At 41.0% G+C, this 14,781-nt stretch overlaps 1 protein-coding gene across 2 annotated transcripts in view; it reads right to left on the bottom strand.

Moving 5' to 3' along the window:
* Positions 1-14,781, bottom strand: part of zfhx3b (zinc finger homeobox 3b) — a 524,157-nt gene that overhangs the window by 37,049 nt on the left and 472,327 nt on the right. For both annotated transcript variants that reach the window (XM_069901315.1, XM_069901314.1), the window contains one exon: positions 562-686. In XM_069901315.1, the coding sequence (XP_069757416.1) occupies positions 562-686 (125 nt within the window). The remainder of the gene's footprint in view (positions 1-561; positions 687-14,781) is intronic.

The raw sequence follows: 14,781 nt of genomic DNA on the forward strand, positions 1-14,781 counted from the left end.
ATCTTTCCCTTTGCTAATTAAAGTATACTGTTTGACCTGCTGAATTTCTCCAGTATTGTGTTTTTTTCCAGTCACAGAATTTACCAATGAACCCATTCAAACCCAGAAGATTGAGTAACAGTGCACCAATGAGAATGCAAGGCATTTATTCTCCCTTCAGATACCAGTGACACCATTGCATACTCCCAGCATTTTGGCTCTCTCACGTTTCAGTCCTAGAATGTCTTGGAACTGCAAGAAAGAGGTGGTCCCTTGGATTACCTAAGAGATACCATGGCTTAGAAGGGTCGGTATGGCTGAGCCCTAAGAATTTATTAAGATAAATTGTATGTCTTTACATCGTAGGTTGTGAGGTTAATGCACCAAATAATGTACAACTTTCAGGTGCTACAACAACTGATGATGAGTGCATCAAGCTGCTTCCAAAACAAAGATTGAGTTGATGTAAACTGGTATGTGATCATTGTGCATGGAGAAATGAGCTGCGGTGAATACACTCTGAAACCCAAGTGCAATTCCTGATTTCCCTCTGGTCCCAATCAGGATATTCTTTGTATCTACCTGTTCGGTACTTGCTTCTTCCGATGGGCGCGACCTTTTTGAAGAAGGCGGGGATTCCATGCTTTCTGGTAGTGATGGTCGTTTTACAGACACTGAGTCCATGGGTTCCTTGTCCCCTACAGATACTGCAATCAAAGAGAGATTTTAAGTTTGGATCCAAACCACTCAATCTAATTAATATATATAAAATCAAGAAGGTCCTATCTTTGCAATAAAAGAATATGAACTCTATGACGACAAACTTTGAAAAATAAAGAGGTACTCAGAAAGCACAATTTAGATATTCTCAAAGATAAACTGACCTGTTTTCACTGATGTATCAAAATTACAAGTTGCTGTGATTATAAACCTCATTTAATTCAAATTAATCAACATAAAAAGGCATAGATATCGTTTGACTCAGTGAATTGATGCCATGATAAGAGGCTCCAAAGTCCAAGAGCGTTGAGAAAACAACTATTGCCATGTTCCTATCTGAAATGTGTGATGCCTTTTTCTACATTTTCCTACAAGATAAAAAACATCTTCTCCATGTCTACCATTTTGAGACCTTTAGGATCTTACATATTTCAATCCATGTCACCTCTCACACAACTAAACACCAGCAGGTATAAGCAAAGCATATTTAACCTTTCATCAAATTAGTTATCAAATCCAGTTATTACTTCAATGAACCTTCTCTAAACCTGCTTCTAAAAATGTACTTCATTTTTCAAATGCAGTACATAGGCTGACATTCTACAGATGTGATCTCATCAATACCCCATTTAACTGAAACAAAATCTTACTAATTTTGAATTCAATTTCCCTATCAATAAACAGTAACATTCTGATAAGCTTTCCTAAATAATTGTCTCCATACAACCCCTACCACATTTTTTTTGTAGCCTCCTTAGGTCCTCTTTACAATTGAAGTTCCCTACCTTTAGGGCAGGTCATCAGTGCAGATGTTAACTGTACCTTCAATACCATTGTCTAAATCATCTATCCCAACACTGACCCCTGTGCATTGTATGCAAAACAGTAAAATACCCATTTTTGCTTAAATACTGTGTCAGTTATTTTGCTCTCCACTTGAATATAATATCATAAGCTTTTATTTCCACAACAAACTTTGATGTGATATTTCATTAAATGCCATCTGGAAATCTAACTATCAGTTCCTCTTTTTCAACTGCACATTACTTCTTCAAAGACTTCAAATTTATTGGGAAAAACCTAATTGTCCTTTCACAGAACCTTGCTGACATGGTCCAATCACTTTCAATTTTACAAAATGTCCCTTCTATGACATCTAATATTTTTCTTACATCAGAAGTGAAGCAGTTTTCTGTATTCCATTTTGTTTTTGCAAATGAATGGAACCTTAGCACAATCCAGGGAATTTCTTAAAAATGGAACTAATACAACATTTTACCAGTCAATTTTAACACCCAATAATGAAGCTTTTGATTGTCAGCCTGCAGCCTCAACATTATGCACGAGGCTACTTCAATGACGTAAACTTTTAAATTTAGACATATAGCATGGTAACAGGCCATTTCGGCCCACAAGTCTGTGCTGCCGAATTTACACCCCATTAACCTCTACCCCCGGAATGTTTTTGAACTGTGGGAGGAAATCAGAGTCCCTGGAGAAAACCCACACGCAGTAATGGGGAGAAAGTACAAACTCCTTATAGACAGCGTGGGATTCAAAACGCTGTAAAGGCGTCACGCTAATTGCTATGCCCTAATGACTTCTGTAGTTTTTCCTGAGTTTTTTCCTCTCCCTGCCAATCTGATTCACAGGTCCTTCTGAAATGTCATGTACATCCTTTATCACGAAGACTGATGCAAGATACCTGTTCAGTTCATCTTCCAGCTGCTTATTTGCCATTTCTAATTCCCCAGTCTTGTTTTCTACAGAACCAACACACATTTTGTTAACTCCCCCCCCCCCCTGTAATTTTATATTTCTGGTTTACTTGTTCTCATGCTGTAATTTTTATTAATCTTTTTGTCACTTGACCCATTTTGTTTTGTACTCTCCAACCTTCTGACTTAACCCCCTGTTTCTGCATCATTATGTCTACCTTTGTCTGATCCAAGCTTTAACTTTAGTTAGCCACAGATGATGGGCCAATCCCTGGAATTGTTCTTTTTTATTGTAATGCATCTATTTTTTTTCTTTAATATTATGACCAATATCAGATCAGTTTAAAAAAAACACATCCACAAATTTAAAAAAAAAGCTGAGTCACTGGTTTCTGTCATTTGCAGCAGTGTCGTGGATGGAAGTCGGAGATCTATGGCAGGATTGGGATCTTCCCTTCAATATCTGACACAGCGTCACGATTACTGATCTCTTAACCCGATTCCTCATTCACTTTATCTAGTTCTACTTTCCTGCCCTCAAATTCCATAATCTCAAATTGAATTTGAAGTTGATTTATTTCTAGATGCTGAAATATGACAGTCAATATGCTTACATGTGCATATTTATATTCCTATTGCAGTAAAGTAACTTCACATTAATTGAAATGCAGCACAAGACCTGCAATTTCACATGCTACAAATATTTTTTTTATTACAAATACACTAAAATATTCTCCTCTACTTTGAAGAACTCAGGGTGTACTGAAAGGAATTATGCATTTGTGCGTGTTGAATTCAATCCAGTTGTTGATCCAAAAATGGCAATAAATTGGAAATGCAATTACATAGGATTACATTGGATAGATGATGCAGAAATAGGCTCTTCAATCTAACTAATCCATGGCTACATTAAATGTTCCACTAGAGTTTCCTCCTGTCTTTTTCTCATCTAAATCTAGCAGCATATTTGCTTGCCCAGCCTCCTCTGAAATGCATCTATATTACTTAATTCAACCATCTTTGAGGTACTGAGAATGTTTCAAGCTTTCTCTTTGGATACTGAAGCTACACTGGATATCCCTGCGGTTTTCCTGATGAATGCCCCATTTTGAAAAGCAGTAATTTTGCTCTTCCTCACAAGTAGAAGATTCTCTCTGTATCAACCCTTTATATCACATCGAGGACCTCTTTTCTCATATGAGGCCCAACCTATTCATTTCTTCCTGGCATGATCCTTCTAAATCTTCAATGCACCCTCTTCATTTTCTTGATTTTGCTTTCCATGCAATGCTGACCAGAATTGCACGCAAACACTGGTTTGATCAAAATTCTGTGGACGTTTGCTTCATCTTCCCTCTCTTTCAGCTCCATCTGTGTGGTACTTGGATGGCTTTTGTCTATGGCTACAATGAAGTTGTGATGTGGATCAGCATATATACGTGAGCTCAGTAAATTCTCATCTTCCATTGTGAAAGGTACAGATTGATACAATAGGCAAATGGTCATGCATATAGTTTCAGAATCAGGTTTATTTGGTCATGACCATATGTCACAGAATTTGTTGTTTGGCGGCAGCAATATTCAGCAGTGCAAGTTCAAAAATTGCTAGTGTTGTGATATGTAATTACACCAGTAGGGCACCAGGGGTCACCCCGGTGACCCTGTATATAAAGCAGTCCAGAGCTACAAGTTTAGCCTTCCAGGTTCGTCCTGCAGAGACAAGACCCTCTTAGTGTCCATATCAGTTTATTAAAGCTGTCTTATACTCGCACTGGTTGTGTGGTTATTGTCAGTACAGCTATAAATTACATTTTCATATATACACTATTTAAAAATAAAGAATGAGGGCAAAAGAAGACAAAAAAGTGAGGTAGCATATGTGGAGGAGGGGACGAAGCAGTTTTTGTAGCATTGAGTGATCATCTTCACACTCCTGCATCTCCTTCCTGAAGGCATCAGTGAGGAGAGGGCATGGCCTGGGTGGTGAGGGTCCTTGATGACAGAGACTGGTTTCTTGATACACCGCCTCTTGGAGATGGAGATTGATCCCCAGGATATTGCTGGCTGAGTTTACAATCGTCTGTAGCCTTGTTTCAAGAGATCTTTATTGACTGTTTCTGTAGCTTCCATAAAGCAATTAACTACATGGCACAATCTGTGTAAGTGTGTTAACAATTGCTCTGCTTACCGGTATTATATCATTTTCCAAAAAGTAATATCAGAGATTCATTCTTCTTTTGTGATTTTCTACTGTCATGGCTTCCATTCCATTACTTTTACTTGCTCATGACCTTGGTCTCCACAATTGTAACCACTGCCCTGAAATGGGGTGCTTGTGCCAAATAATTCCCATGACAACAGCGCCACACATTGTGCCACTCAATCCTCGTGTGACCTGGAATTCATATCAGCCTCTAGTATATTCTTCAGCAGTTGATCGGTATATTGCATTTATGGAGGCCCCCTCCATTTATATAGTTATCTCCCCCTTCCTTTCAAGCATTAGTCTTCGAGTTTATGCAACTACGACTGAATTTGTCCATCTGTTAAAAGGCACACCAAGTAATCAAATGGTACACAATTCAGAAGATTTTGAAGTTGCAATGTCTGACAGAGTAAATACACAATCACAAATACTCTTTCTTGATTCCTGTTGGGGTTTCCAATCTTATTTCTACCATCTCTGATAACACAGGATTGAAATAACATTGAAACTTCCCTATTACATTGTTAAATAGACATTGATTCTTCCTTGCAACAAAGGTTTGTCAATACTCTCTGAATATAGCCAATCACTATTTTATGGCATTTTAGGTCATGGAAACTTTCCCTTATGGAAATAGCATATCACTTACCAAAAATTTGAGATATAGAATGAAATTCACTTGTACGGAATTTGTGTGTGTGTGTTTTGGGGAGGAGGAGGGGGTGGTGGTGCATCCACGTATAATAAAGAAACAACAAATTTAAACAATTTTTATTTTTAATCAATACTGCAGGGAAATATGATTTGGATATTTCACTATGTCGATGGGGTTGGCAATCATAGCCAAATCTCTCCCATATGTCCTCTTCATTAACATGGCATTTCTCTGACTTCTTGCATCGTGGAGCACTGCAGTAGTCACAGCAGCTCCTTCCTCAGCCTTTAACCACATCCAAGTCATCATGCTTTAACCTGTCACCTCTCCAATTCCTATTTCAATGCAAGGAGAGGCAGGTGAGGTTAGAGCATGGATTGGCACATGGAGTTATGACATTGTGGCCATTAGTGAAACTTAGTTGCAGGAGGGGAAGGAATGGAAGCTTAATATTATGTTACTTCAGATGCGATGGAACAGAGGAGATGAAAGAGGGAAGAGTGGCATTGCTTGTCAGGGAAAATATCACAGCTGTGCTCAGGCAGGACAGACCAGAGGGCTCATCAAGTGAGACTGTATGGGTGGAACTGAGGAACAGGAAAGGTATGACTACATTCATGGGGTTGTATTTTAGAGCACCCAATAGTCAACAAGAATTGGAGGAGCAGACAGCTATAGGAAACACAAGGCTAAGTCCACATATTGACTGGGACTCCCATACTGTAAAAGGGCTGGATGGCTTGGATTTGTCCAATGTGCTCAGGAAAGTTTTCTAAATTAATAAATAGAGGTACCAACTACAGAGAATGTGATACTGAATCTCCTATTAGGGAACGAGACAGGACAGTGGACAGATGGGGAACATTTTGGGTCCAGTGATCATAATGCCATGAGTTTGAAGTTAATTATGAAGAAGGATGGGTCTGGGCCTCAGGTTGAGATTCTAATTTTGAGGAAACTTTTGCCAATTTTGAGGAAATGAGAAAGAATCTAGAATGTGTGGATTGGGATAAATTGTTTTTGGGCAAGGATGTGCAAGGTAAGTGGAGGGCCTTCAAAACTGAAATTCTGAGTACAAAGTTTGTATGTTCCTGTTGGGATTAAAGGCAAGATTAGCAGGCATAGGGAACATTGGTTTTCGAGGGATATGGGGAATCTGGTTCAGAAGAAGAGAGAGGTGTATAACAGGAAAAAGCAACAAGGAGCAAATGAGGCATATTAAAAAATGCAAGAAAAACCTCAGGAAAGAAGACATGAGGTTGCTTTAACAGAGAATGTGAAGGAAAATCCTCAGTGTTTCCCTATATATGTTAAGAGCAAAAGGATAGTAAAGGACAAAATTGGTCCCCTTGAAGATCTGAGTGGTTGGCTTTGTATGGTGTCAAAAGAGATAGGAGAGGTCTTAAATTTTTTTTTTCATCTTTATTCACTCATGAAAAGGGCACAGTCATGGCAAGTAATGAAAACAAACTGTGAGGTTATGGAATCCATACCAATTAAAAAGGAGGAAGTGTTTGCTGTCTTAAAGCAAATAAGGGTTGACAAATCCCTAGGGCCTGACAAGATATTCCCTCGGACCTTGAGGGAGACTAGTGTAGAAATTGCAGTAGTTCTGGCATAAAGGTTAAATATAGAACAATATAGGCCCTTCAGCTATCAATGTTTTGCCGACCTATATATTCCTTCTTGAAAAAATAGTACTAAAACCATCTGTCCCCACAACTTTCTATTTTTCTTTCATTCATGTGTCTCTCTAAGTTTCTTAAAAAACCCCAATGTTTCAACCTCCACTATCATCCCTGGCAAGGCATGCCAGGCACCCACAACTCTTTGTGTAAAAACTTATCCCTGATGATTCCCCTAAACTTCCCTCCTTCAATTATGTATATATGTCCTCTGGTGTCTGTTGATCCTGCCCTGGGAAACAGGAGTGACCATCCACCCCATCTATTGCTCTCAGAATATTGTAAACCTCTCTCAAGTCTCCTCTCATCCTTCTACACACCAAAGAGAAAAGTTCCAGCTCTGCTAACCTTGCCTCATAAGACTTGTTTCCCAATCCAGGCAACATCCTGTAAATCTCTTTTGCACCCTCTCCATGCCTTTCACATTCTTTCTATAATGAGGTGACTAGAACTGAACACAATTCTTCAAGTGTGGTCTTACCAAAGATTTGTAGTGTTGCAACATGACTTCTCTACTCCTGAATTCAATCCCCCTATTAATGAAGCCCAGCATCCCATAGGCCTTCTTAACTCTCCTATCAACCTGTGCGGTGACCTTGAGGGATGTATGGATTTGAACCCCAAAGTCCCTTTGTTTATCCACACTATTAAGTAACCGACCATTAATCCTGCACTTAGCCTTCTGATTAGTCCTTCCAAAATGAGATCAGAGTTGGGAATGGTTGCAGAATGTTCAGTTCCATTCACATTTCGTCACATACCATTTTGTGCCCATATGCTTAGTCATGAGATGATAAAAGATAAGCTACTTGTGCTACAAAAATGTCAAGCAATAATCACTGCCAATGAGTCCCTTAACTTTCTACAGAATTTCCATTACCAAGACCCTCACCTCAAGATTATGGGTGTTAGCAGGGACCCAGAATTGGACTAGCCACATGAACACTGGCTACAAGAGCAGATTAGATGCTGGAGATTGTCTGGCAAGTAGGTCACTGCTTTTCCAAATCACAAGTCAGGAATTGCTGAAACACTCTTCAATTGCCAGGGTAAGTGCAGCTACAACAATACTCCATTAGCTCAACATCATCATGGACAAATCAGCCTTTGACTGCACTTCCCACCAAGACAGACAAGGTCTTCAGGTGCAAGGGGACAATCCACCATCAGATTGCCCTCTAGGCCATGCACCATCCTGATTTGGAAATATTTTAACATTCTTCACTATTATTAGGTCTAAATCCTGAAATTCTCTGCTCAACAGTGATGTGGGAGTACCTCACCAGTAAGACTGAGGTGGTTCAAGAAAGTGACTGACACTGCCTTCTCTAAGGCAATAGGGAATGAGTAATAATTTCCTGTACTCTGTCATGGAGGGAATGTCTGCATCAGCCAATTACTCTGGGGGTATTGATGGACTCTATCCGTTCCTTTGGGTCGAATAAGACTCCCGGAAGCAATGGCCTACCGGCTGAGTTGTACACGGCTCTGTGGAACTGGATGGGCCCGGACATGCTGGAAGTATACAATGCTATGCTCCTGGCAGGAAGCATGTCAGACTCCATGAGGAAGGGCATCATCACCCTCATCTACAAAAAGAAGGGGGAGAAGGAGGATATCAGGAATTGGAGATTCATTTCATGACTAAATTTGGACGACAAAATAATATGCAAGGTCATCGCCATTCGAGTCAAGTCTGCCCTGGGACAGGTGATCCACCCAGAGCAGACCTGCACGGTTCCAGGCAGGACCTTGCGCTGCTCAGGGATACCATCTCCTAGGTGCAGGACAAGGGGGTGGACGCCTGCCTGGTCAGCTTAGACAAGGAGAAGGCTTTCGACTGGACATTGCACATGATGGATGTACTTTCCAAAAAAGGGATTTCAGGAGGGGATCTGGATCTGGAATTGGATTAAACTTCTCTGTGTGGACATCTGTAGTGCAGTCCAAATCAAAGGGTGGGAATAACACTTTCGACCACAAGGCCATCAGTCAGTGGTCAGCACAGAACATCCTGCAGAAACTGAGAGATGAGGATTCAATGGGTGCAGTGGGATAGTTCCCTGAGAAGACCATCCAGGTTATCTGGTGGAACACCTCATTGCCAGGGCTCACAAACAAGCACCAGGACTTGGCCTGGCTGGCGGTGAGAGGGGTCCTTCCAGTGAGATCCTTCCTGTTCAACCAGAACATCACCCTCCATGCATGTTGTCCTTGGGATGACTGCAATGGAGTGGTGACTGTCACCCACCTCTTTGCTGAATACAGATTCACAAAGTCTGTGTGAAGGATGCAGGGGGCTTTGTCACAGTTCATCCCCAGCAGCAGCGTGAGAGTAGACTCTCAGATCAATGAACTGTTCCCAGGGACACACTCTGAGTCCAACACGCAGAACTGTTGGAAGACCATCAACTCAGTGAAAAATGCACTTTGGTCTGTCCTGAAACTTGTTGGTCTTTCAGTACACTGAGATATCAGTCAGGGAAAGCTGCCAACTGGCACATTCCAGGTTGCGGAAGTACGCATTGAAGCTTGGTGCAGCCAACCTGAGGGTGCTGTGGGGAAAGACCACAGCCTAGAGTCCTCCCATTACCAGACACTGAGGGGCTGATATTGAGGGGAAGCCACTCAGCCAACAGAGGGGGGAGAAATGACAAGGTGCCACAGTGGTGGTAACAGGGTATTGAGAGAAGAATGTAAATATACGTTGATGAGAATGTATCAATATGATTGACACTATGAATGTAAAAAGACATGAACAGTTTTCTTGCATTGAAAATAATTTATTGTGAATAAAGTATATTTTTGGAAAAATAATTCCTGCTTTGCCTCTAATGTCTCATGGCTCTCATCCTTTTTCTTTCCACTCATACACCACTTTAAGTATTCCCTATGCCATAGGTGCTCTGTGATTAGTAAGCGAAAAAAGTTTGAAGTACCTAATTGACTCGTTATGTGCACGGTTTCATAGCTCCAAAGGAAATGGGCCAATGACAATTTTTATCAAGTAAAATATTTCAGTAACAATTAGGTCTAGAGCAGTAATTCTCAACCTTCCCTTCCCTCTCATATACCACCTTGAGCAATCTCATACCAATCACAGAGCACCGATGGCATAGGGATTACTTAAAGTGATATGTGAGTGGAAAAAAAAAAGTTGAGGACCACTGAGGCAAGCCATTCTCAGCAATGGCTAAAGCACATTTAAGTAAAAGTCATGTTTTCTTTTCACCTGACGTAACATAAATATTTCTTGTTTTGTATGTAGTCGGTACAGAAAAAAAAAACTTGACTGCTTCATAGGGAAGGGGGCCTTTAAACTTTAAGCAGAGTCCTGGGGGGGGGGGGGAAGGTTGAGAATGGGGGTGGGGGCGGGGGATACACAGGTGAAAAAAGGGGTGAGAATAGCTGATCTAGATCTTGAAAAAAATAAGTTTAAATGATCCGATGTTCAATAGTTCATACAGGGTAAATGAACTGTTCCCAGAAGTGGCAGCACTTCAATGTCAGCATTAGAGCAGATCAGTTATGCTTCCAGCCCAGTAATCCTTATGTTTGGATTAACGATCTGGTGACATGAGCTCAAATCCCATTATCAGAAATTTAACTTCAGTTAATTAAATAAATCTGGAGTCCAAGTCTTGGATAAAGTTTGTCGTGAAAGCGTGCCATGAAATTCGTTATTGTGCCACAGTTGTATTGTGCATTATGTGCAAAATTGCTATAAATTACATTTTGATAAATACACTATTTATAAAAAAAAAATTGGTGCAAAAGAAGAGAAAAAAGTGAAGTAGAGACTGTGGTCCATTGTCCATTCAGAAATCTAACGGCGGAGGGGAAGAACCTGTTGGGCATTTGTCTTCAGGCTCCTGAACCTCCTTCCTGATGGTTGCAGGACAAGAAGGCATGGCCTGGGTGGTGAGGATCTGTAGTGAAGACTAATGCCCATGATGGCACTGGCCGAGTGTACAACTCTGTAGCCTTTCTCTGTCCTGTGCATTGGCACCTCCATTCCAGGCATTGACGCAACCAGTCAGAATGCTCTCCACGGTACACCTGTGGAAATTTGCAGGAGTCTTTGGTGACAAACCAAATCTTCTCAAACTCGTAATGAAATATAACCGCTGGTGAGCCTTCTTCATGACTGCATTGACACGAAGGCCCCAGGATAGATCTTTAGAGATGTTGACACTCAGGAATTTGAAGTTCTTTATCCTATCCACTGCTGGCCCCTCGATGAGGACTGGTTTGTGTTCTCCTGGCTTCCCCTTCCTGAAGTCCACAATCAATTCCTTAATTTTGCTAACACAGAGGGCAAAATTGTTGTTGTGATACCCCTCAACTAAATTATCTTTCTCACTCCTGTACACTTCCTCATTACCGCCTGCGATTCTGCCTACAACCATGGTGGCATCGGCAGATTTGTAGATGACCAGACAGTCATGGGTGTCGAGAGAGCACAGCAGTGGCTGAGCATGCATCCTTGAGGCACTCCTGTGCTGATTGTCAGTGAGGAGGAGACAATGTTACTGATCCACACTGACAGTGGTCTTCCAATGAGGAAGTTCAGAATCCAATTACAAATGGAGATGTAGAGGCCTAGGTTTTGAAGCTTGCTGACCAGTACTGAGTAGATGATGGTGTTGAAAGCTGAGCTGTAGTCAATGAGAAGTAGCCGGCTGTACATGTTGCTGTTCTCTAGGTGATCCAGGGCTAAGTGAGATTGTATCTGCCTTAGAACGATTGTGGCGGTAGGGGACTTGCAGCTAAGCCATGCACAATAGGAGCAGCTGTGATTTGGAACGAGTGACTTTGTAAAACCATTAAAAAATGGGGTATTGAACTTGTGGAGATCCAATGAACTGTCTGCAGACTTAATCATAGAACTGCACATTCCTGCAAAATCTGGACCAGATTTCTGCACATTGCGTCATAAATGCCAAACAACTGGTAGAAGCAAGTGGCAATGTTTTGGATTCAATGCTCCACGACAACGGAGCACAGCATGAGTGACAAGACTGGTCTTCCACTCATCCTCATTCAGAATAGGTGGATGATTCATCACAGATGCTGGCTTTCTTCCAATCCGATTCACTCCGTGTAACAAGAAGCAATTCATACAGCGATGCTGAAGACAAGTGCTCCAGAACTAGCTTTTCCTCTTGACAAACTGTTTCAATACAGCTACACAGTGACATCTGCCTGACAATGTGGAAAATTGCCCAAGAAAGTCCCACTCACAAAAAGCAGGACTGATCTAATCTGCGTAATAATTAACCACCACTTGGGTCCATCCCATAACTTGCAGAAATCGATGGGAGGATCTGTCAACATTGTTATCAAGTGGCACTAACGTGCCAATAACTTACAAAAGGTTCAACCAATCTCCAGCCCCTCACGTAATAATAATATTGGTCCAAGTTAATTTTGCAAAATGGGGAATTAAATTTATTTCATGGAACATTACAGCACAGTACAGGCCCTTCAGGCCACTATAAACCTGCTCAACCATCGAAACTATGCACACCTCACCCCTGTAACCCTCTATTTTTTTCTTGCATCCTTCTGCGTTTCTAAGAATCTTTTAAATGTCCCTATTGTACCAGCCCCCACTACCACCTCTGGCAATGCACCCACCACTCACTGCATTAAAAAAAACTTACTCTTGATGTCTCCCCTAAACGTTTCTCCACTCACCTTGTACAGATGCCCTCTGCTGCTTGCTACTCTCACCCTGGGAAAAAGGTGCTGACTGTCTACCCTCTCCATGCTTCTCATAATCTTGCAGACCTCTGTTAAGTCATCTTTTAATATATCACACAACATCCTTCACAATTGCTGCCAGCGAGGTTCAGAAATCTGCTTGACATTTGAATGCTTCATTCCTCCCATTTTTATCCTGATTAGTTGCTCAAATCCTGCACAGAACTTTCAATTTTTTAAAATATTGATCTATATATATGTGAATGTCAAAATTATTTACATATTTTTCAATCCATTTGTTTGATTTAAGCTCTCACGCTTTCTTCTAAAATTTTGACCATCGCCTAACTGGGAACACATAAATGCACTTACACTGTCGAGAAGGAATATAGTAAAACCCCTGGTATCTAGAATTCAAGCAACCAGCAGTCCCAAGCAATTGGCAAAAGAATTGAGGAAAATAAATTTAAAAAATTAAAATAAATACGAAAAAGAGGTAAAAATAACACGTTTAAAGTCGTAAAAGTAAATATTCTCTTAAGTTACACATGGACCTTTGGTGAAGATGGGAGCAAAGATTCAGCCAGCGGAGCACCTTGGTCGAGCTTTGCTTGAAGCAGCTGTTTGAATAAAGCTGTGTGAACCAGCGAAGGCATCACCCAGGATGAAGAAATGGTGATGCCGTTTGCCTTTGGTGTGACTCTCTTAAAGTGCCTCCTTATCCCTGCTTAGTAAGTGTTTCCTCAGTCAGAGGCTTTATCTGTAAACTTGGAGGGGAGGGGTAAACTTGGTGGAGGGGGAAGAACCTGCAGAGGCAGCGGTAGTTAAATGTTTACAAAGAATGTGACAGAAAATAAAGTAAAATGCTTTAAGGTTTATATATAATATATATAGTGCAAGTGAAGTTTGTTCAGTGTAAGTGCATAGTAAGTGCAGTGACAGCTGCAGTGCAAACAAACAAGCTCAAACTATGAAGGCTGTACTACAGGCTTTAATTAGCTTAAGCTTGCACACAAAGTTCAGTTTCCCTTCTGGCTCCATGTGCTCTACTGCCTACACAAGGGCCAGTGAGAGCCTTTATATAGGGCCGGTGATTGGCAAGGAGTAGGTGGAGCCAGCTTCCCAGGTTACCTCCCTGCAGGTACAGTTGGCAGGCAGGAATGCAGGCAGGCGCAGGCAGTCACAGACAGTCCAGAGGTTGTATCTCCACATTAATGCAGGTGTATTAGTTAGGCATGGTAAAAGTAATTCCAAGCAACTAGAAAATAAACTTATCTGGCATCTACCAATCGCCATAGGTCCCATATACCAGGGGTTCATCTGCATTACATTTTAAGTTAAATATGTAAAATTACAGAATGTAATTTTATCCCCATGATAGTCTATAATTCTTTATAATTTCAACTTGTTGCCAAAGTAATAGATTTGCCCCAAAGTATCTCTGAGAAATAATTCTATGGAGATACAACAGCCAGAGAAGGCAATTTAAATGTTGATGTTTTATAATACCAATTTGCCTCTCATAAAATGGGATTATTTGTGAACTTCAGCATTGGCTTTCATTGTATATAATAAACAGACTGTCCCAGAGCTCTGGCAATCCTTTTGGAGATGGTACTCAATGGCACCATCAGTTTCCAAAGCAGGGGAAAATGGGCAAAGTCACTCTCCCCGAGTGAACGTGGTATGCCACTTCTAGAAGTCTTGGCATTCTTAATTCAGGCTTTCATGTATTGGTTCAACAGCAAACTATCCAGGTAATTATCTCGACTTGGAAAGCAAGAATAAATCTCACAAAACAAATAAAAATAATTTGGCTGAATTGCAGCCAAATTGTCCCCATCAATAGGGATCCTTCCTAAATAAGACCATAAGACATAGGAGCAGAAATAGATCATTCAGCCCATTGAGTCTGCCCTGCCAATCAATCATGAGCTGATCCATTTTTCCACTCAGCCCCATTGCCCAGCTTTCTCTCCACAACCTTTGATGCCCTAATCAAGAACCCATCAATCTTTGCCTTAATGGGAAAATTACATTGCAATCTTCATTACATCTGACCTCTGCATTTGACATCTGAATTCTCTCCTCTTTTCAGTGAAATTGAGTTAC

This window comes from Narcine bancroftii, chromosome 10 (genome assembly GCF_036971445.1).
Source record: "Narcine bancroftii isolate sNarBan1 chromosome 10, sNarBan1.hap1, whole genome shotgun sequence".
In the NCBI taxonomy this organism is placed as follows: Eukaryota; Metazoa; Chordata; class Chondrichthyes; order Torpediniformes; family Narcinidae; genus Narcine; species Narcine bancroftii.